This window comes from Nuphar pumila, chromosome 5 (assembly GCF_984573655.1).
Source record: "Nuphar pumila chromosome 5, dmNupPumi1.hap1.1, whole genome shotgun sequence".
Taxonomy (NCBI): Eukaryota; Viridiplantae; Streptophyta; class Magnoliopsida; order Nymphaeales; family Nymphaeaceae; genus Nuphar; species Nuphar pumila.
Genome location: NC_143253.1, coordinates 24,370,913 through 24,394,528, shown reverse-complemented (window position 1 = coordinate 24,394,528; position 23,616 = coordinate 24,370,913). Strand labels below are relative to the sequence as shown.

General features: G+C 37.6%; 1 protein-coding gene across 1 annotated transcript; it reads right to left on the bottom strand.

The window, feature by feature from the left end:
- Positions 1-1,332: 1,332 nt before the first annotated feature.
- On the bottom strand, positions 1,333-18,902 carry LOC149837149 (EID1-like F-box protein 3). The gene is made up of 4 exons (XM_090007978.1): positions 18,879-18,902; positions 10,106-10,225; positions 9,812-10,018; positions 1,333-1,407 (listed from the first exon to the last, which is right to left on the bottom strand). The coding sequence occupies exons 1-4, from the start codon at positions 18,900-18,902 to the stop codon at positions 1,333-1,335; spliced, it is 426 nt and encodes a 141-aa protein (XP_089864104.1).
- Between the last annotated feature and the right edge of the window lie 4,714 nt (positions 18,903-23,616).

Sequence of the window (23,616 nt, the reverse complement as noted above, 5' to 3'; positions counted from 1 at the left end):
AGTGTAGCCTACGCAGAGCGAGCTTTTGCGCTTTCGTAAGTGCTCACATAGACAACTCTGGTGAAGAGGACACACGCTCCTGGTACGATGCCTTTTTTGGAGTTTCGTCTTCAAACAAGAGTTCCACGGATTTGATGTTTTCTTGTTTGTATAAGTGTGACGTTTTCCTACTATCCACTCCAATGCATAGCCTGTGCTATGCAAGCCTACAGGTCGACAACGGAAGCGTTATGGAAGAGGCGCGGAACCTTTCAGATAGGGCAGGGCCTTCATTGTAAGTTTGATAACGAAAACCAACCCTACTCGGGCTCCATCCGGGCCTGAATACACCCATATGCTAATACTAACTACTATTGCTTCCCATCTTGTGTACCCAAAGCCCCTTCAAGATTTAAAGAGGAAATTCAGTCGTCTACATGTGCTATATCAACTTAAAAATGCTTGCCAACACATGGATTTTTTACCAATTTTTATTGGCAAGCTGGGGTTAGGCAGACCCTGACCAGTTACAAGGCATCCCATTACACAATATAAGCACGTCATATGCAGTTTGAGATGTGGAAACCGAGTCAGGCAGTCACCCTAACAAATTTCAAGGAACAAGATCTAGCTAGACCAGGGTTACCGAAAATGCTATAAAACTCAAAAAACGTACTAATTCAAAACTCACGCAGAAGTGCCCTTTTAAATGGGAAGCATGCTTTCCATTTATGGGAAAGCACGAAGTTGGCTTCTCACTCACTTCTCAATATTAGGAAGTGAGTTTTTTTGGGAGCTTGGAGCTTTTAACAAATTTTTGTTGCCCAATATCTAAAAATCTTGATTCTTATTTACTCTTAGGTCGCTTAATCTAGTTCATTTTTCTTTTTGCTTTCGAGATAATTTTTTATTAGCTTCTAAGTCGTCCTGTGCTTTCTTTCTTTTTTAAATTTTAAAAGTACCTTGCTTCCTGCTTTAGCTTCCCAAATCGCTTTCCACTCCTGCTTCTTTGATGGACAACTCTGCGCTAGATACTGCGTAGCAAAATCACATTTTTTATCTACAAAACAACATTTTTTTTCCATGAAGAACAAAAAAACCCACCCCCAACACAGAGATCTCTTCACACTGGCTTGGCTGCGGTACTTACGGTAGCTGTCAGGTCGCTCTCCTGGCAGCGTAAACAAGTGGCGCACCCCTTGCCCTTAAACGGTTGAAATCCCATGAGCGTATCCATCAGCTCAGTGTCTGCTTCTGCTTCAACTAAGCCATTGGTAACCACAAAAATGTCTAGTCTGGAGGATTCTAAAACAACTTTACTTACCATCTACAAGGCAAAGCGGTCTTGAAGCTTCAAAGCTTGTTGTGGATGAGGACCAACTGGTAGCAGTAATAGTCCTCCACATTATGCACAAGCGTCCATGCTATCTGTATATTCATACTTGTGCCAGCACAGCAGCATCAACACACACTCGCGCATTATGCAGAGCTTCCCCCATCGTTGCCTCACCGCTTGCTTCCATCTTGCTTGCTTTCGAGCCATTGGCGCGAGTTACGGCATCACACCAGCTTAGGTTTACGAAGACCTTTCTCATCAGAAACAATTAAAAAAAAAGGGGTTTATATGACAAGATCTGTTTCTGCTATACGTGTGATTCAGCTCATCATTGGGTCTATATTCACAGTTTCAACAGTCTGGCAAGAAGAAGAAGGATTAGGTGCAATATGATTGCACACTTTTAGTATGCTGCTGATCAACGGTTGGGTCCCACAGGCTGTATCCCAAAGATGTGGTGGCCCTGGTGGGTGATTAGGTGCTACAGTACAGTTTGATTTCATGACTCATCCCCTATGTCATCTCCATCTTCATACCCTTCTTCAACCTTATGATGTTAGTTTTTTTTATCAAATCTGATCATAGAGATGGATTCAACATGGTCCATTTAATAAGAATCAACCCTTGGATTTGCTTTTTGTCACCCGTTGATTTTTTTAATCACAAAAAAAAAAAGCACACAAGTTTGATTTAGAAGATTTAAATTGATGCCAATCTTCACTAAATGAATGATGTAGAAGATGACATATATGGAGTTCGATTTGATCAAAACAAATTTGTGTCAATGAAATCTCAAGGAATGGTAGGAAGATAGGGATGACTTTTGGAGATGAGCAGATTTGTGTAACTGTACACCAAAAGCGTGCAATCACATTGCACCTGATGGCCTTCTGACCTGGCCCTCAGTAACTTACCTTCTTACGTGTGGCAATGACCCTACCGTCATCTGTCTGTGCCTGCCACTAGCAATACATCCATTTCACTAGGAATCTTTTTTATAGTTGTATTTTGGTTGGCAAACAGGCTTGAGAAAGCTAGAACCACACATGCCAGATTTTGTTGGGCATGGTGGAGGGCCCACAATGTGCAGCAAAACATTATCTTTAGTGTCAAACCTCTCTATGGCTTGCCCACTTAGCTAGCAACACGTGTCCCTGTGGAACAAATTCGGTGTGGATATGAGGTAGACCAGAATGACCCTACACACGTGCCGATCACAAGATGATGTCTGATAGAGGATAGACAAGGAGGGGGGATCCCACGATCGAGTGTGTAGTGAAAGGAAAATCATGAACACCAAGGGTTTTGTTCACAGTTTCTAGATTGTGTTTGGATGGTCAAGCAAGATCTCCACAGACACCTGGCTAGGTGAGTTAGCTTAAAGCTATAAAGTGGAGTACATGTCTTTTGTCCCAAGGCTTATGCCAAGTAGGAAACCAGTTCGGCTGGGCAGGGTAAGTACTTGTGAAGTTCTACACTGTGGACATCGACTCAAGTCCATGATCGACATGACACCTCTCGACCCGTAATGGAACGTCCAAACTATAGCTGTGGTTTCTCCAAGCTAAAAGAAAAAATTACGCAGCTTCATACATGACCTTGCGATTTTGTTGCAGGGGAAGCCATGCATCTGTGATTCATCGCACGTCGACCACAGGGAATAATAGATATCGACAAGGCATGATGGAGGCAATGTTTCTACTATGCATGAATGAAAGATGATTTCACATAAACTTAGAACCACATACAAACATCCACAGAGTGTGCATAACATTTCTCACCCATTACTGCCGAGGTGGTATCCCATGTGGTAAGTGGGGTCCTGTGTCGAAGGCCCAGGATCGAATCCCTCTGTCACATGTGGGGGGTGTTGCTCTGGTAGGAGTATGCCTAACTCAAGCTTGCCTTAAAAAAAAATACATTTCTCACATAATTCATCATCTTCGTAGAACCCTCACCAAGAACTTGAACTTGGGATGAAGGGGTCAACACCTTCACCCACCACTCGGGGACCTGGGTGGGTGTATCATCGTACCTTTTGAAGTGAGACCATCAATTGCACATAGCCAAAAAATAATAGAGCAACAACAAAAACAACAGGATAAATTCTAGTGATTAATCAGGTGCAATCGCATGGCACAAAATTTGTGCATTAAGCACTTGATTGCCTTCCATCAAGCCTTGATCCCCCCACAACTGACACAGGTCATGTCCTTAAGATGGAGGGTGATCAGGTACTTAATGCACAAATATTTGTGCAATCATATTGCACCTGATCTTTTCACCTGGACAGGAGAACTGATGTTGAATATTATTTTAATACTTTTAGGTGGGCCACCATGTCCTTGCACATTTTAAAATACCTAGCCTTAGCCCAGTATTTAGCCAGTTGCTTTCTCAAACCGTAACCGACAATGGTTTGATATGACTGCTGATTGGACTCCCCGGCTGTAAAATTCGTAATTAGTTTCATTTAATAAACAGAGCTTTCTCTATCGAAAAAAAAAATAACTATAACATTCTCATTTTTTTAATGACTAAGTTCCTAAGCAAAGTGGGTAATCTTTCGGTGGGTCACCGACACTCAAACCCTTAAAAAGAAGTCCACCAGTGAAAAGCACCTAAAACTCGGTGGGAGTCGAACTTGGGACAAAGGGATCAGTACCATTTTCATTTTTTATTAACCAAATTAAACTCGAGCCCAAGTTAAACTATCATTAGCAAAGGATCTGAATGGTGTGCCATATAAGGCTGTTTGCAAAATGGACAAGGGGACATGTCAAGAACCATATTTTGCATACCAATAATGATAGTGCCGGAGGGGTGCAGCTTTCGGTACGTGGGGATGTCACATGGAACCCTACCAACTTATTACATGAACTTTGAACTGGACAAGAGTTGCAAGTTCCAACTTTTTTTGAGTTCGTAAACTTGGGCAAGTTTCATGCAACTTGTCAAGCAAAACATAATAGCAGAAAGATTGCAGTTCGCAATCTTGGTCATGCTTTGCTTCATAATAGATGTAGCTTTAATTAAGTGCCAAAAGTTTAGATGAAACACAATGGATCATGAACTCTGACATTTTACAAACAAAAAATGATGGTACTATCAGTCAAAATGATGTGTTTTTCAAAATGTCCTATCAAATTTGAAATGTGTCTGATGCCCAATTCTCAAATGTCTAGCTATAAAAAGACGTTTTTACCTTTTGTAGAAGTAAATGTCTTTTGGATAAGCCTACTTCCTTCCAAATATCCAAATATGTAATTTTTTTTACATATGTGAATTTTCTCCTAAATATGTATTTTTTCTCTCAAATATAAGAATATGTGATTTTTCTTGTTAAGTATGCAAAATTTTTTAAGGCTTTAGTGACACTTTTGAAACAGTACTAAAGGTTTTAGCAATGCTTTTAAAACCCTGCTAAAGGTTTTATTTTTATTTTTAACAACAATTTTGCAAATACAAAACACGAGACACTTTGTCTAACATGTCCTGAGATTCACATATATACTACGATATTTGCAACCATGAGTTGCAAAAGTCTCCAAAATATGTGAATTGTTCGAGAAGTGTGGAGCTTGATTTTTATCTCGAAATGAGAATTTTTGGAGGGTATTTATTTAAAAAAGGTGCAGACATTTTTTGAGACCTTAGCAACTCATGGTTGTTAATGTCCCCAAAATGTGTGAGCCTTCTTTTAATAAAATTGAATAAGGGGCACAGGCAGGAGGACATTCACAAATGTGTGGGAGAAAATCTTTATATTTACAAAAAAATTTGCATGTTTAAAATGAAATTCATATATTTAGATATTTAAGAGAAAATTCGTATATTTGAAAAAAAATCGCTTGTGTAAAGGGTAAAAATGTTCTTTTACAATAAAAAAATTGTGAATTTGAACATCCAGCAAATTTTGAAAATTATAGGATATTTTTTAAAACACATTATTTTTGTCATGCATTACTGTCATTTTTCTATTTTTACAAAATATTGAACATAACATCAATATATAAAATTCAAGAGTTCATGTAGGTCCATCTATCCAACACCTTTTTAAGTTGGATTGGGATAGACTATGCCAAATTTGATTTCTTTTTTCATAATCATTTGAAATGTGACATGGAACCATTTTTTATTATGGGGTCATTTTTATATTATTTATTTAATTTGGTTGTGGTGTTTTAGAGCACTTTTTAAGGAGTCTTAAGGTACATTAAGTTGGTGTCAACATTTGTTAGAATTTTCTTCACAACAAGTGAGAACAAAAGCTTGGAGGTGCGCAGAAATTGCTTTGTTAAAAAAGCGATTGTTATCCCACCGGGTGTGAACTCTAGTGCAATAGGGTTAGATTAAGGATGGCAGTGGACCTGGGTGGGGGTGGGAGACAAGGTTTCTACCCCTGCCATGTCTCAAAATTTTGCCCCCTATCCTTGCATTGCCGCACAGGTTTCGATTTAAACCTCCATCCTCAGTTCATTCCTCACTTCATGTCCTTCATCTTTGGTCCAAACGAGACAAGGTGGGGTGGGGCCTCATTTCTCGAGTCCTTCCACCATTAGAGGAAGGAGATGAGAGAAATGGCAGCTCGTGTGGCTCGATAGAAAAAGTAGATGAAGGAGAGAGGGGAGATTGAGAAAGGGTTTTACGTTAGGGTTAAGAATATATATATATATATGTATAAGGGTATACTAATAATTTCTTTAATGAGAATAAAGGACGGAGTGGGGCGGGGGCAAGAGTATGTCCATCCCTGCCTCCATCCTCGCATGGGTTTTGATTTTAACCTTCATCCCTCGTCCATTCCTCATTTCATGTCCTCCAACCCCTGTCCAAACAGGGCGAGATGCGGCAAGGCCTCATTTTCCCCTGGTCCACTAGGATTCCTAGGTTGGATACAATCGCACTTTGGAGATCCTAGCAAGCAGCAGAGGAATCCGACCATCAACTAGGGTAGGTGGTCATCATGGAAAAAGCAATCTCCATTTTCCAGCCTGAGAAAGGGAGAAAGGGGTTGAGTGGATGGGAGTTCAGGCGATCTCTCATTTCAGCAAGTGGGCATTGTCAATATACATTTTAGAGAGAGAGAATGTGTGTTTATCATGTGGATAGGAATAAAAAAAAAATGGAAAACTTCAGTTTTTAAGAGATGGTATGTAACCATTAGATTTTGAGCTAAATCGAATGGTCACCAGCCCTCAACTCTCTCTCTCTCTCTCTCTCTCTCTCTCTCTATATATATATATATATATATATATATATATATATATATATATATATATAATGGGTAATCAGGCCCTCCTAAGTGTCAAACAAATCAAATGCTTATTGAGTGTCCATTTTGTGCAAAATCGGTACAAAAAAGAGCCTTTAGCAGCAACCACTGACCTGCTAAAGGTTATTTTTGTGAACAAATATGTTGTTGATCGTACTCACAATGAAAAACACCTAGGGCAACCGATTGCTTTCGAACGACTTGGTTGTTCGATGTTATACCTTATATATATATATATATATATATATATATATATATATATATATATATATATATATATATATATATATATATATATATATATATATATATATAAAGAGAGAGTAGTTGCCTACACCGATCCGTGCATACTGCTACTTATGGGATTTTGAACGGTTCTTTTTCCTATTTTTCTCAAATCTGACTGTATAGATGTGTTCTATGTGTTTGATTTTATAAGAATATACTCTTGCATCATTCGATTCTGACGTGCAAGTAGGTTTTTATATGGTTTAAAAATCGATGATGTAAAATTTTATAAATATTCAAAGCTTAAAAAATCACATTTTTTTATCAAAAAATATGATCCAAAGGTCATTTCCTAGCAAATCAACCATGCTGAAAGCAAATGTGCGGTCAGATTTGGGAATTACTTGAAAACCCCCATTTACTCACGGTAGGCTATCATAGGCAGCTGCTCTCTCTCTCTCTCTCTCTCTCTCTCTCTCTCTATATATATATATATATATATATATATATATATATGTATATATATATATATATATGTATATATATATATATATATGTATATATATATATATATATATATATATATATATAAACCATACGTGTAAGTTATATTTTCTCAATCAGACTTCATAGATGCATTCAACATAGTTTATTTCATAGGAATTAGTATTTGGATTATGTTTTTTGGACACAAAAATAAGCTTTTTAGGTCTTGAAAATTTGGTACATTGTGAGCCCTAGTTTTTTTTTAAATCTTAAAAAACGTACGTATAAGTTACATTCACATGGTTCAAAACTTGTTTTGTACTAAAAAAGGCATGTACATCATATCTATATAGTCTAATCAACAAAAAATCTCAAAAAATTTTAAAAATTAAAGCTTTCTTTAGGTGATAGTAGGTGCTAGCCTACTCTAATCCATGTTGACCTTGGCCTACCAGGTTTTTGAAGGGTTTTTTTCATAAATTTTCAAATCTGAGATGTGTTCTAAGTGCTTGATTAAGATGATGTTGTCTGACATCTAACTTGGATCTGAATATGAATCTATTTAGTAAGATTGGACATCCAAAGTGAGATTTGATTTATAATAAAATCCAAACTAATTATTGACTTTTACATATGTACCCAACTAAGATCCAAATTTGACTAAAATCCAAATCCATGTACATGTAAAAGTCAGTTTTTAAGTTGGTCGATTGGATCTGGATTTGGTTTTACCTAATTCCATTGAACTCTGAACATAATCCAAATCTGAGTGGGTCAGACATGATAATGCCTAGACCAGACCAACCCGTTTACATTCCTACTTGAAAGACGACTTCAAAAGGGTTGGGGATTTGTGCCATATCTATTGTTTTATGTGCTTCACCCTCTTTTACTGTGAAAATGAAGTCCAATGGGGGGTGATTGGACTTTGCCTCTGCGGTCATAATCTCTACAATATATTGCATTGAGAGTATTTTGTTTTTTTTTGAAAGGCAAGCTGCATTAGGCAGACCCCCAGTTACCACTCGAGTTTGAACCTGCAACGTCCCACCACAAGGAGACATGCATTGACAACTTCTACCAACCACGCGGAGCCCCCATTGGTGCATTGCGAGTATTACCACATGATGCAAACACCCCCTAGTATGGTAATTGGAGCAGCCCTCTCAAAAGCAACTTGATTGAAGTACACAAAGGATGGATGAGTTTACCATGTTGGGGCTCCGCTTGTCTGGTAGGAACAGTTAGTGTGCATCACCTAGGACGTTGCAAGTTCAAACCCCGATGGTGTCGTTGTATAACTAGTAGGGGTATGCCTAACCCCAGCTTGCCTTTTAAAAAAAAAGGATGGGTGAGTTTGGTATTTGGGGTTTTCAATTCTGATACCAACAAACTTCTGAATCCAATTGCACGTAAATTAGATCCAATTAGAGGTGAGAGCTAACAAGACAAGGGATCATGCTATTTGAGGATGAGTTCAAGTTCATTTGAGTTAAGCTATATTCAGTTGTATCATAATCGGTCAAGCTAATATCCGATGCAAATGTGACTTATAGACCCGTGACTCCATGTTAAGACCCAACATCTTCATTTTTTTGTTCAATTTCTCATTACCAAACAAACCTTTTGAGAATATCTCGTATCGGAACTCTTCGACACAGTGAAAGGATCATGTAGGTTTTTCAAAGTGCAAAAATCAAGTGTGTTCTCTTTACTATGTAGAAACAAAAGTACATGACAAGCAAACAAAGCAACACTTCTATTATATGTCGCCTCAATCATTATATTCACAAACAACACTGTCAAACAAAGAGACCTCAAAACCATCTACAAGCACCAATGCTAGAAAATAAAATAAAAAGAATTAAGCCAAGCAACCTCATTAAACAAAAACTCTCAAAGGGAGTACTTAATTAGAGAAACAACCCCTAAAATTGGGTCACTCAACCAACTCTCCTATGCACCACAACCCAAAAACTCTCCTATGCACCACAACCCAAAAAAAAGCCTCTCTCTCTTTCTATATATATAGAGAGATGTGCACCCTGTGATGGATGGCCAAAAAAAGCAAAACATACTTTTTTCTGCTTTTTGCCCCCTTTAGCGGCGATTTGACCACCCACCGTTAAAGAATCTAAAATACACAAAAAAGAACATTCTAGCATTTTTTTATGTTTTTTTGCACTGGTTGTCCATCAAACTCTGTGATAGATGACCAACGTGATACCATAAGTAGTGCACTTAAGTGCACAACTATCATTTTTTTATATATATACACACGTGAGGCAACCAAACCATCCAAAATGTTTTGTTTAGATTCGTGTTCAAGGAGGCCATGCTCAAAGTCACCAAGAGATGGGGTTTGAATTTCACAATGTTTGAATGAGTTAAAACAATTTTGTGTTATATAATCTCCTTAATTAAGTAGAGATTGAGCTATCGAGCCCGTGTGCTAAAAGCACTACACTCATCCACCTCATACAATTTTCTCTCTTCAAAGACGTTACCACGTCATCATCCTCATCTTCATTGTCATCATCAGCGTTGGACAAAGGAACCAGCAAACATGTATTATACAAGTGGTCATTGACGCATACAAAGAACTCGACCTTATCGTGGTGTGATCCCAACTGTCGTGAGGCACTACGTGGCACGAGCCTAGCCTCAGTCATGCTCCACAGTAGAAAAGGAAGATCTTGGTCAGAGCTAGTCACCTGGTGGCTTGCTCGAGTCAGCTTGGTCATCATCCCGGGCATGCACACAGTGTAGATCTCGTGTCAGATTTTGCGCTTGGTGATCACCTCCAGCTTTCGGCTCATGCACGCAGTCGTACAAATCATGTGAAGGTTCCAATTCATCGACCGAAACACCAGGAACAAAACACGCTCGTTCAGCAGCCCCGACTCAACGAAGTCATTTTTCTATCACCAGACCTCAAGTTTTTGGCCCATCTGCACCCCTGCTCACTACCCTTCTTTTTTCCTCGAGTGCATATGCGTGTATAGAGGATGAGCACCGTGTGAATTGGTGGACACGTGGCTCTATTAAGCTTTGGGTCAGCGAATGAAAGTTGAACATGTTTAGAAGATAACCACTATTGGAATGACACATGGTACCCGATTGAGACAGGAAGAGTTGCATCCCAATGAGTTGAGCTGAGATTGACGCGTGTCTTTAAGGAAGCTACCAAATAGAAAAATCTCGAACGGTTCTGTAAAAAAATCTTCGATGCAACGCGGTGTGATATAAGATGATCTTGACAAGACTAAGAACAGGTGTACGATGGGATTCCGTTTCCTTTCAACTTTTTGTGTTGGTGGCGCATCGGCTTCTTTTTTTCTAGTGTGAGAAAGTTGTTTTCGTTCATCTTTCCCTCTACTTTGATGTAGCCTATTTTTTAATTTTTGTGATAGCACTAATTCACTCCTAAGAGGTTGGGTGCGCATGACAGATCTGAATGATTTTTAGTAGTAAGTCTGATTTTGAATCAGATCCGAGAAGTATATTTGAGGTTGGGTCATATTCGAATAGGATTCGAGCGTAAATCCAACAACATCAATTATCTCAGGGTTGCAATTGCTTCAGATTTAGGATGGGGATTTTGCAAAATTTAGTTGTTTTGGATCTGATCTGATCCGACTCCCCAATGTATTTTCTTATCTGAAATCTGAATTGTTTATTGAATGCCAACACACTTTTGTCTAGGTCACTAGAGTGGCAGCAGGCCTGGGGAGAATGCCCATCTTAATATCAAGAAGGGGCAGTCAGATCTTACCTAATTTGGCACAATCATGTATTGATTCATGTAGGTGGTGGGGACTATATATGAAAGTGGGTTGGATCTAGGTCTGATCATGCTTGATCTAACTTGATTCTTATAAAATAGCAGGGATCTAAGGATGATATGAGTCTATTGGCCCACAGTAGTGAGTTGTGGCCATGGTGCCTTCTCAGTAGGACCCATGCATTTGAGGTGAGTAGGGTCCACTCATCTCAATTGTATCGATATGATAACCTTGTGTTATTTTTATCCAAACTACTTTTTTTATTTGTTTTTATTTATAAAATTATTTCTTTTCACGTTTTATAGATAAAGCCACAATAGAGATATGCTTTTTGGTGAGAGAATCGATTATCTAGGCACTAGGCAACACCAGGAGGTGGAACTATTTATTACCCAAAGAGTTTTTCTGATAGAAGAACCTTTAAACCCTCTTAAAGCAAGCCTTCTATTCTCTCTCTCTCTCTCTCTCTCTCTCTCTCTCTATATATATATATATATATATATATATATATATATATATATATATATATATATATTCACTGCAAATATGTTGAATCTCCAATCAATTGGGTCATCAGCAGAGCCACATTATTAGAACATATAGAATGTCGTGATCACCAGATCCAGAACAATGACAAGTATATTTTGTGCTACTAAGTTAGCTAAAACGGATAAACTAAATGGAACAAATTTTCGTACATGAATATTGAGGATCTCACTTATGTTATCCTCGAAAGAAATTGAATATGTCTTAAAAAATGAAATGAAAAATCCAAGTGACAAGGCATCTAAGGAAGATAAAAAGAAATATAAAAATATAAAAAAGATGATAAGTTAGCTAAGACAATCATGCTCACTTACACGCATGATAACCTTATTAAGGTTTTTGAAGATTACCCTATAGTTGTGAAAATGTTTGAGGCAATCACTCTGAAATATAACATGACCTATAAGACACATATGCACTTGTTTCTTGAAAAATATAATTCTTGCAAAATGAATAAAAAGGATAATATCGTAAATCATGTGAATAATATGTTGGTTATGAGTAAAAACCTTGCAATGGTTGGAAATGTGATCTTATACCACATGCATAACTCCACAATATGTAACAACTTATCTCTTTCTTGAAAAATGATCACTATTTCCACGAGCTTGAGCTCATCTCAAGTCTTACTATACAAATTGCCCATACAACTAGCTATAGAACATAAACACATGAAAAATGACAAGTATAATGAATTGCTAATTGCTAAGGACGCTCTCAGCAGTAGTCATTGACCCTTTAAACACACACAATTTAAAAGAAAACCAAATAATAAATTTGGTAAATTTAATAAGAATGGTCTAATATTTCGCAAGCCGCAGGTATCTTCCCTTCAGATCAATTGCTATAATTGTAGAAAACCTGTATACATCAAAAGGAATTGCCGCGCCCACAAGAACAAATTCAACAACAAGGGCAATGATAGGCACAACAAAGAGAAATATGTTTGTGTGATATCTTCATCAAGAACTAACTGGATGGTGAGTGGGCTCAAGAGCAACAAGGTATATTGCTAAGAGTAAAGAGGGGGCGAACACACTTGAAGAATACAAACATGGTAAACACTATATTTACATAGACAACAACACTTATAGTGATGTTTTGGGTGTTAGTACATATAAAACTAATGTTTTGTTAATTAATGTATTGTTTGTACCATCTATGAGGTAGAATTTGGTGTTTATTTCAGCCCTCGTAAAGAAGAGATTTAAGGTTAGGTTTAACCCTCAAACATGCTCATATTAACTTTGAGGGTGTATTTGATAAAGAACATGGGATATTTAAGCTCAAGTATGATGATATGAATAATTGATAGTGCCTTAATTGTTGATGTAAATATTTGACACCAAATACTGAGACATGTTAGTTTAGATAAGATGAAAAAAATGGTTAGACTGAGATTATTAGCAAATTTTAATGACAAAAACATTTAATAAGTGTGTCTTGTATATGTGAGAAAAATGATTAGAAACCTTTTTTCAAAAAAAGTCATTAGAGCATCAGAATTATTGAAAATAGTTCATTTGGATATTTGTGAACCTTTAGAGTCTAGACCCCTAGAGGAATTATATACTTAATTATTTTTATAAATGACTTTTTAAGATTAGAATATATATACTTAATGTCTCATAAGTCTGAGGCATTGAATAAATTTAAAGAATAACATAAGAAAATGGAAAGACAATTTGGGACGTAATATTAAAATCTTAAGGTCTGATAGAGATGGTGAATATACGTCAAATGAATTTAAAAAATATTGTCAAGGACATGAGATTTTTTGGCATACATCAATGCCTCGAACAACACAATAAAATGGTGTCTCTGAGAGATATAACATACCCCTCATGAACATGGTTCAGTTTATGTTGTTATTATGTCTCTGCCTAAAGTGTTCTGGAGATAAATAGTGTGCATAGCCATGTACATTCTAAATAGAGTTCTCTGCAAGGTTATAATCTCAATTCTTTATGAACTTTGGTTTGGTAGGAAGTCAGACTTAAGTTGCCTTCGAAGGTGGAGTTTTATAGCACATGAAAATCCTCGATCAATTAAGAGACAAGTTGGATACTATGTCTATTAGATGTATATTCATTGGATATTCTATTGGATCAAAAGGCTACAAGTTTTATGATGCAAGTATCAGTCTAATTGAAAGCAAAGATGTTGACTTTTTGAAAAATCAATTGTCAATGGTAATGCTCTAATAGATGTTGACAATGATCTTGATGATCTTATTGATATTGATGATTCTATCAAATAATTCAATAATGAATCGACTGAGAAAGATACTTTTGACCATTCAAGAGATGATACAACTTCATATGTAACTTCTTCATCTTCACACCAAATGTTAAGTCGTCATAAAAGGTCTAGAACTCCTTCATCATACTTAGATGATTACTATGTATACTTATCAAAGAAGATATTTTACTCAGTAGATTTGGATGAAATAACTGATAAATTTAACATATAGTGAAGCAATTGTTTCACATGAATCATCAAACTAGGTAAAAGCTATGGATTAAGAAATTAAATTCATTGAAAAAAAACTATGAGAATTATCAAATTTACTTGATGAAAGAAAACTCATTGGGTGTAAATTGGTTTTAAGAAAGAAATATAAGTCTAATAAAAACATTGATAAATTTAAAGTTCATTTAGTGGTGAAAGGTTTTAAGCAAAGGAAATCAATGGATTATGGAGAAACCTATTCTCTAGTTATAAAGTTTGCATCCATAAGGATAATTTTTGTTATTGTAGCATATTATGATCTAGATCTATATCAGATAGATGCCAAAATTGCATTCTTGAATGATAATATGAAGGAAACCATTTTTATGATACAACCAGAAGGCTATGTCATTAATGGTCAAGAAGATAAGGTATATAAGTTGAAAAAAATCCTTATGCAGTCGTAAGCAATCACCACATCAATGGTACTTAAAATTTCACAAAGCCATATATGATGTTGGATATGTAGCTAATGCTCTTGACCATTGTGTGTATTTATGAAAAGTGAAAAGCAATTTTGTTATTTCATCTTTTTATGTTGATGATATACTTTTAATTGAAAATGACAATGATATGATTGCCAAAATTAAGACGTGGTTAAGTACTCAATTTGAAATAAAAGACATGGGTGAGGCATTTTATGTTCTTGAAATATAAATTTCTCGAGACAAGAGTTCTAGGCTTTTACATTTAAGACAAGAGAAATATATTGATCATATACTTATAAAGTTTAAAATACATAACTATAAGTCAATTGAAACTCTTGTGGCTAAAGGGGTCAAGTTAAGCAATAATGATTGTCTTAGTGAAGCACAATAGAAATTGAACGTTCTTTATGCTCAAGTTGTTGGAAGCTTGATGTATGCTACGCTATGTACTTGACCGAATATTAGCTTTATTATGGGTCTTGTAAGTCGATATCAAAGTAATCTTACATGGTCTTATTGGCAAGCTGTAAAAGAAATATATAGATATTTGAAAGGGATTAAAAACTTAAAATTATGTTATCATACTGATTTTGTTGAAAGCAAGAATGACAATAAATCTACTTTAGGCTATATTTTTCTCTTTAGAGGTGGTGTTGTTTCATGAACTTGCAAGAAATAAGGTTGCATAGCTCTACATACACAAAAAGTAGAATATGTAGCATATAACATGGTTGTTACTTTTGTCGTATGAATAAGCCGCTTCATGAATGATTTGAAGTTGGAGATAGAGTTAGTAAAGTTATACTATGATAATCAATATGCTATTAGCTTGATGAAAAGTGGAGCAAATAACTCTAGAAGCAAACATATAATGGTAAATCACCATTATATTCATGACATGATTGAAAATAATGAGATTATAAATTGTCAACTATTGATATGGTTTCTTACCCCTTAACAAAATATATATATGATGAATTATTTTTTATACATGTTTCATGCATGGGTTTAAGATATGTCTAAAATCAAATTGAAAGTACAATACTAGATCTGAATGCATGTGAAAACCCTTGTTCAAAGAAAGGTAAATTATTGCATTTTTTTTTTGTTCGGCCATCATGACCAAGTGGGAGATGTTGGCCCATATTAATTAGTGGGTCATGGCCACAGTGCTTTCTTAGTGGGGCCCATGCATTTGAGGTGAGTAGGGCTCACTCATCTCAAATGCATTATTACGATATCTTTATCCAAACTACTCTTTTTTGTTTGTTTTTTTTTATATTTTTTTTTATGTTTTATGGACTAGAGATGTGCTTTTTTGTGAGAGTCGGTTATTCTGGGCACTCGGCAACACTATGTATTGCTCAGGTTCTACTAAAAATGAAGAGTTTTTTATTTTATAGAAGAACCTTTGATTTCTCCTGAAGCAAGCCTTTTATTTTCTCTCAATGCACCACAGATCTGTTGATCTCCAATCAGTTGGGCCATCAGAATCTCCACAAACGGATAAAACAGGTTAGATTAAGCAAAGTCCTCCAGTTCTTGGATTTGGCAAATACCATTTCTTTTTCTTTTTTTTTTGGAAAGACAAGCTGGGATGGGCTCACCTAGGGGTGGCAATCGGGTCGGGTTGGCGGGTCGGGTTGGCGGGTCAGCATACCTCAACCCGAACCCGACCCGTTTATTAAACGGGTCGGCTGTGGCAAACACGAACCTGACCCGTTTAATAAACGGGTAACCCGACACGACCCGCCAACCCATTTAATAAATGGGTTGGGTCGGGTAAACGGGTTTTCAGGTTGGCGGGTTGACGGATCGGGTTGGCAGGTAGTCAGGTTGGCGGGTCGGGTTGACGGGTTGGCGGGTTGGCGGGTTGGCAGACAGGTTGGCAGACGGGTTGGCGGGTTGACCCACCCGCCTAACCCGTTTATTAAACGGGTCAATCGGGTTGGCGGGTTGGCATACCCCCAACCCGAACCCGATCCGTTTATTAAACGGGTTAGGCGGGTCGACCCGTTTATTAAACGGGTTGGCTTAAGCCCAACCCGAACCCGCCTAAGAGGCGGGTTGGCGGGTGGGGTTGGCGGGTCGTGTCAGAAATTGCCACCCCTAGGCTCATCACCCCTATGGCATTTATTCAAATTGTTCAGCACACTAATACCGTTGATTTTTATCTTGCAACATACCCTCACTTGGTAACATGCACAAGCAGCTCCTACCAGACGACCAGAGTCCTCGTGGGATCAAGTGCAATTGCATCAGACAAATGCAATGTGTTGCTGCACCTGATCATCTTACAACTGCTATTGCACAGCCTGTCAGAGTGGGACCCAACAACAAATAAAGGGTGATCAGGTGCATTTGTGTAATGTGATTGCACCTTATCTAGCCTCACCAAAGTAATGCCTTCTCAACACATTTCTTCTAAACAACCATTGTTGAAGATAGTAGATCCAACGCCTACCCCCAACTGCCAGGCCCATATAGTTTTGGAGCATGAGACTCGATTTGGGCTCATATTGAACTAAATGAATCTAATTATTTAATTTTGTAAGCATGAAAAACAAACAGGGCAACTACTTAGCTTACCCTGTGATGCAATCTCGAGAGCAAGATTGCACCAATGAATCTACCAACTATGGAAAGAACTATGGGCTCGTGTTCAAACTTGTAAAATAGGCTTGACAAGCTGAACATGAACAATAGGTGCTTGGCTCGGCTCAGCTAGTGCAAGCCCATTAAGTATTTAAAACTATATTTTAGATATATGTTACATCAAAACATATGATTCAACTACTTGGTCTACCATAAAAGGTATAGTCATAAAATCTTATTACTTCTAGTTCTGAAACAACGCATTTTTTTTGTAATCCTATTTATGCCCGCTCTAAAACAATGTATTTTTCTTGTAAACAAGCCAGCTCAAACTCAACTCATTTTAACTCAGACTCATTATGAGCTTTAACTTGGCTTGACTTGCCACAAGAATGAGCCAAGCTTGAACACTTCATGCTCTGCTGGTTTGGCTCATTTGCTGGCGTACTTAAAGAGAGTATGGTGTTTACAAGCCTAGTTTTAAACTTGATTAGGTTGCTCAAATTGTGCTAAAATAATTCATCCACATTATTCAAGCAGTGCTTTTGAACAAGATATTTAGGGAGTCTAAATATAATATTGTATATGGCTATTGTGAGACACGGTACACAACTTTATACTATTTTGAAACAGTTTTTGAGCCCCATTAATTAGCAAGAAAGTTGTGGCACTCACGTACATCCATAAGCACCGAATATGCAGTTTGCCCTAAATGATAGCACATGGGTTTGCTAGTTATGTTGGCCTAAGTTACACAACTTTGTATCATTCTATCCATAAGGAGTAGGGATGGCGGTGGACCGGGGTGGGGGCCTGGGCAGGGGACAAGGTCTCCACCCCCTCCCATCTCAAAATCCTGCCCTCTATCCCCGCATGAGTTTTGATTTTAACCTCCATCCCCGTTTCATGTCTTTCATCCCCGGTCCAAATGGGGCGAGGTGGAGCGAGGCCCCATTTCTCCTCAGTCAATTGCCATCCCTAAAGAATGATTGGGGATGGGGCGAGGCAGGGCAAGATGGGGATCGGGATGGGGACGGAGACGGGGTGGGGTGGGGGAAAGCGTAAGTCCACCCTCGCCTCCATCCCCACACGGATTTTGATTTTAACCTCCATCCTTGCATCCATCCCCGTTTAATGTCTTCCATCCTTGGTCTAAATAGGGTGAGGCAGGGTGGAGACCGTTTTCCTAGTCCACTGCCATCCCTAATAAGGAATAAATATGCATTGTATTTTGAACTCTAGTACATAAGTTTGGAGATTAGTCAAAAGGCCAACACCATAGGCCTAACTTATGCTACATTAGAAATATCTTGGGCATTTTTTCTTAATGCAAATTTTAACAGCAAAATCTGACTAATGGGCACACTAATTTTAGTACACGAAACAATTGATTGTGGTGGTTTGGTGGGAGAAAAAGCTTTCACATCAACACCCAAACTAGTGTCACATTGGGCATGTTTGGAAGCGAGAAAGATGTAGGAAATGTGATGCAAAATCCATATGGATTTTGCCACTCTTTCAAACAAGAGAGACTTTTTGGCTGAGAGGTTTTTTAAAAAGTATATTTTTTGATAGAAAACATTCCCTCAAAGAGTGCAGGAACGTTTTCTACCAAGAGAAAATTTATTTTTACACTCTCCACCAACCCTACGTTTTCTATCAAGAGAAAATTTATTTTTACACTCTCCACCACCCCTCTCACCACCCACCATCTCACCACTACCACCGTCCATCTCACCTCCAACAAGCACTCAGATCTGATGACCCATCACCCACTCTCGATATCTCTCATTTCCTCTGCTGCCTCTGCTCTCTCTCCCACTTCTCTCTCCCTTATGACTCACATCTCCAGCGATGGTGCAGCCTCCATCCGATGATGATGCAGCCTTCATCCAATAAACTCACAGGCACGACCTCTATTCCTATCTTCAAAGAGTGTTTTGATCGGCTATGGCTGAAAAAGAGGTGAGGAAGAGAAAATGAGAAAAACAAAGAGTGAGAGAGAGATGTACCCGTTGGAGTGGCCTCTGACGGTCATTTAGCCAACTCAGACGTTGGTTGTGGTGATGGGTTTGTAGATGAGGGAGCGGTGTATAAGAAAGTGAAAGAAAAAAAATGAAAGATGGTGGAAAAGCTCTACCACCACCATCATCCTCTCTCTCATTTTTTCACTCTGCTTTTCTCATGCTACACAAACAATTGATTTTTTTTTTAACTTCTCATAGGCAAAACTTTCTTTTTCTATGAGAGTTTTTCTCGCTTTCAAACGTGCCCATAGAGTTACTTTTTTTTTCTCATTTGTAGTAGCAAAATCCCATGACAATTAAAATCCTGATGAAAATCTTGTTGAATTTCGTAACAATAAAAAGGATGTGTGTGTGTGTGTGTGTGTGTGCACGTGTGAGAGAGAGAATGTTAGATGTCCTCGTGGGTCGAAGCAGGTTATATGTTTCCCCTCGAAACATGCAAGTGCATGTTCTTGGGTCTGAATGAGTGCCACGTATGTAAGCACATAGGGCTCGTTTCTCCGTGTGTGTTGGCATCACTTAGCATCGGAGTCTAGTGCATTTGCAAAGACTTAAGTAACCTTTTCTACCATTAGCGCCATAAAACGATATTTTGAATAAAGGACAAAAATGTTCTCCCACCAGAAAGGGTTAAAATCATCATCGTTTTCGCCATAAGGAGTAAAGTCCTATGTTTTAACAGGAGCTCCTCGCAATATGTCGCCCTAAACATTCTAGATCACCCTTTGATGATGCACCATCTGCTGTAACATGAGCTCCTTTTGACGATGCAGCCTTTGCCGTCATCTGCTGCCACAAGAGCATCCTTTGTCGTCATCTGTTGTCGTTGGAGCACCCCTTTGTCGTCGTCTGGTACCGTCAGAACACCCATTTTTGTCATCTGCTGCCGTCGGAGCGTAGTCAAAGCACCGTTGCCACCATCGGCTGCATCTACCTTCTAGGTGTTTCTCCTCCATTGTCGGATTAACAAAACTTATGTTCTTTCGGTGAGTTTTTTGTAAGGTTTCGTTATGTAAACAAATCGATTTGAAAATTTGAATGATAAATCATATAACTGGTTGTACTGTTCAGGCTATATAACACCTATTTTCAGACTAAAACAAATCGATTTGTACTTATCCACCTTCTGGGCATTGAAAGACAGTTAGCATGATTTGTTCTTATGAAGGTCAAACATTACAACGATATGTACTTACGAAGGCTAAATTTCTACAACGATAACTCCTAGTAAAAACCTGCAATATTTTTATTTTTTAATGTTTGGGTTAATAGAAACCAATGCTTAATAAGATTTTTGCAGGTGTTGAAAAATGAATGGCCTACAACCAGCAAATTTTGAACCCTATATTTTTTACCTCAAAAAAATACTATATATATATATATATATGCTTGATCACCTTCCATTCCACCTGTTATTGTACAAAAACAAATGAAGGGTGATCAGGTGCATTTGTGTAATGTGATTTCACCTTATGTAGCCTCACCAAAGTAGTTCCTTCTCAACACTTTTCTTCTAAACAACAGTTGTTGAAGATAATAGATCCAACGCCTACCCCAACTGCCAGGCCCATATAGTTTTGGAGCATGGACTTGATTTGGGCTCCTAATGAACTAAATGAATCTGATTAGTTAATTTTGTAAGCATGGAAAACAAACAGGGCAACTCCTTAGCCTTACCCTGTGATGCAATGGGAAGAACTATATTAACTGGAAAGATAACTGAAATTGATAGTAAGTAAGAAATAAACAACCCAAAATAACACGAAAAATAAAAATATTCAAAAATAATATCCCATCAAAACTAAGCTACTAATGAATCCCCTCATGTATTTATAGACGAGAGCAAGATGGATCTCAGTTTCCTTAGATATACAAAAGTTTAATAAAGACAACTGGATCTAAAAGTGGATCAGACATTGAATTGCATAGATCCGTGATGGGTTCAGGTAAGAGTCATGCATACCATGGAGCAGATAGGCTATAAGCGTACCCTTTTGTCCTCTTGTAGTCTTAGTCGACCTGCGTAGGATACACTTTACTTGATTTGGTCATCGGTCGATTGCCAGGTCTACTAAAGAACTTAGATCACTTTGCCAATTTGAATCCAAACCATGAGGTGACATTGAAAACCTGAATCCAAAATACCTTGGGTATGCCCTGCATCACCCTGCTATATTTTGCGTTCATTTCATGAGAGAGAGAAAGAAAGAGGACGGAACCTAGTTGGTTGGAACTTAAGAGTAGGGCTGGGAAACAAGCTGGCCGCTTGTGGCTGGGCTCATGTTCTGCTCTTAAAGCGCTTGTTCAAACTTGTAAAATAGGCTCGACAAACTAAATATGAACAATAGGTGGTTGGCGCTGCTGGGCTAGTACAAGGCCATTAGGTAGTAATATATATATATATATATATATATATATATATATATATATATATATATAATTCAACTACTTAATTTGCAAAAAATAAGTATAATCATAAAATCTTATTACTTCTAGCTCTGAATGCATTTTTTTTTGTAATCTTATTTCTTCCAGCTCTAAACAATGCATTTTTTCTGTAAACAAGCCAGCTCGAACTCAGTTTGTTTAACTCAGACCCATTATGAACTTGAACTATGCTTGACTGGCCACAAGAATGAGCCAAGCTTGAACACTTCATGCTCGGCTGGTATGACTCATTTGCCAGCCAGCCTTGAAATCAGTGCTTGGATCATGTTATTCCCACGTGTAAGATTTTTGCAAGTGTTGAAAGGTGAATAGCCTATAAGGTACCAAATTTTCAACCCTTATAAATTGATATTTTTACCTCATAAAAACAATCCAATAATCAATTCCTGCTATTTTGGTCATGCTAAATATATCCATATGGTTAGATTTGGTCAAAACAATCAATCTCCCACTATGAGTTCCAACTGACGAGCTCCTTACTCACAAGGCGCGCGCACACACACACACATAATATATATGGTGATAGAAAATATGTTAAACGGGTTTTTTTCTGAGTTTTTGGTGCTTTCTTCATAATTTTTTTTGACAGAAAGCTGGGTTTAGGCAGACCCCTACCAGTTATGCAACCATATACCATTGGGGTTTGAACTTGCAATGACCCAACACAAAGTGACGTGCACTAACTGCTCCTGCCCGACAAGCGGAGGCCCCTTTGGTTGTTTTTTTTTTCACAATTTGATCCCATATATGAGTTTAGCATGGTCACTTTAATAGGAATTGATGCTTAGATCATGTTTTTTTTTATGAAAAAAAATTTGTGATATTTAGAGCCTAAAAAAATTGCAAAGATTTTGGACCGTTGACTTTTTGAATATTATAAAAACCTAAATCAAATACTTTAAGAGCTGATTCCTATAAAATCAAGTAGTAAATCATATGTATATGGTCAACAATAACATTGATGAAAATATTGTATTTTGAATGAGTGATATTTCATGGACATTGGATGTAAACGGTTTGGATTCAGGTTGGATATCCAATCAAATCCGAATCCTTTTAGTCAGATTCGGCAACCAAAGTTGATCTAGGCTGGGTATTGAGTTTTACATCTTAATCCAGATACATGTACATGTCAGATTTCAAGCTAGTCGGATTTGGATTCGGAACTAGATGATCACCATCAGGCCCTGAATCCGAATCCAGATATGATTATGCTGGATCAAAGTTGGACACGATAATGTGTAGATCTGATACATCCCTAATCATGATCATATCAAAATTCTTTTTTTAACACATCACATAAAATCAGGGGATTCTCAAAATATTGGCAATATATGTAATGTAGCATATGCCTTGATTCATGACTTCTGCCAAAAATAGTAAAAAGGCTAATTTTCATGGAATTTGGTTCCATTTCCACCTGATTCCTCCAATCCAAACACATCCTAAACAAAGAATACCAGAACCCACAAATAGAAAAGGGGAAATTTACATATGGGCGTTCATGTATGGCATATGCATAGTGACAAATATCGTGAGATTTATGAAAATCTCGCGATAATATCGTGAGAAATTGCCTGAAAGTTTAAAACAGCAATTTCTAGCCAGATTTATGAAAAAACATAAATACCAAGATTTTTAGCCCCTTAGTTTTACAAATATTTAGGATAAATGCAATCATTTTTTGAGAAATTATGCTTGAACTACTTTTATGTAGGGTCGGACTCAGGCTGGATCTTGTCAGATCCGAATCAGAATCCGAAGTGTTAGCAGTTGATCCACATTGAATCTGAATCTGAATCCGAAACACATGTGGTAATACTAGATCCGAAAAAATAGAACAAAAACAAGCTATTTACATGTAAAAATTGTAATCGGGTCGGATTTTGATTCGGATCAATTCATTTATCTGACTCAACAAAACGTGAGCCTCCTAGCCGTCTTTTACCTCGACAAGCTCTTCTCCAGCCTC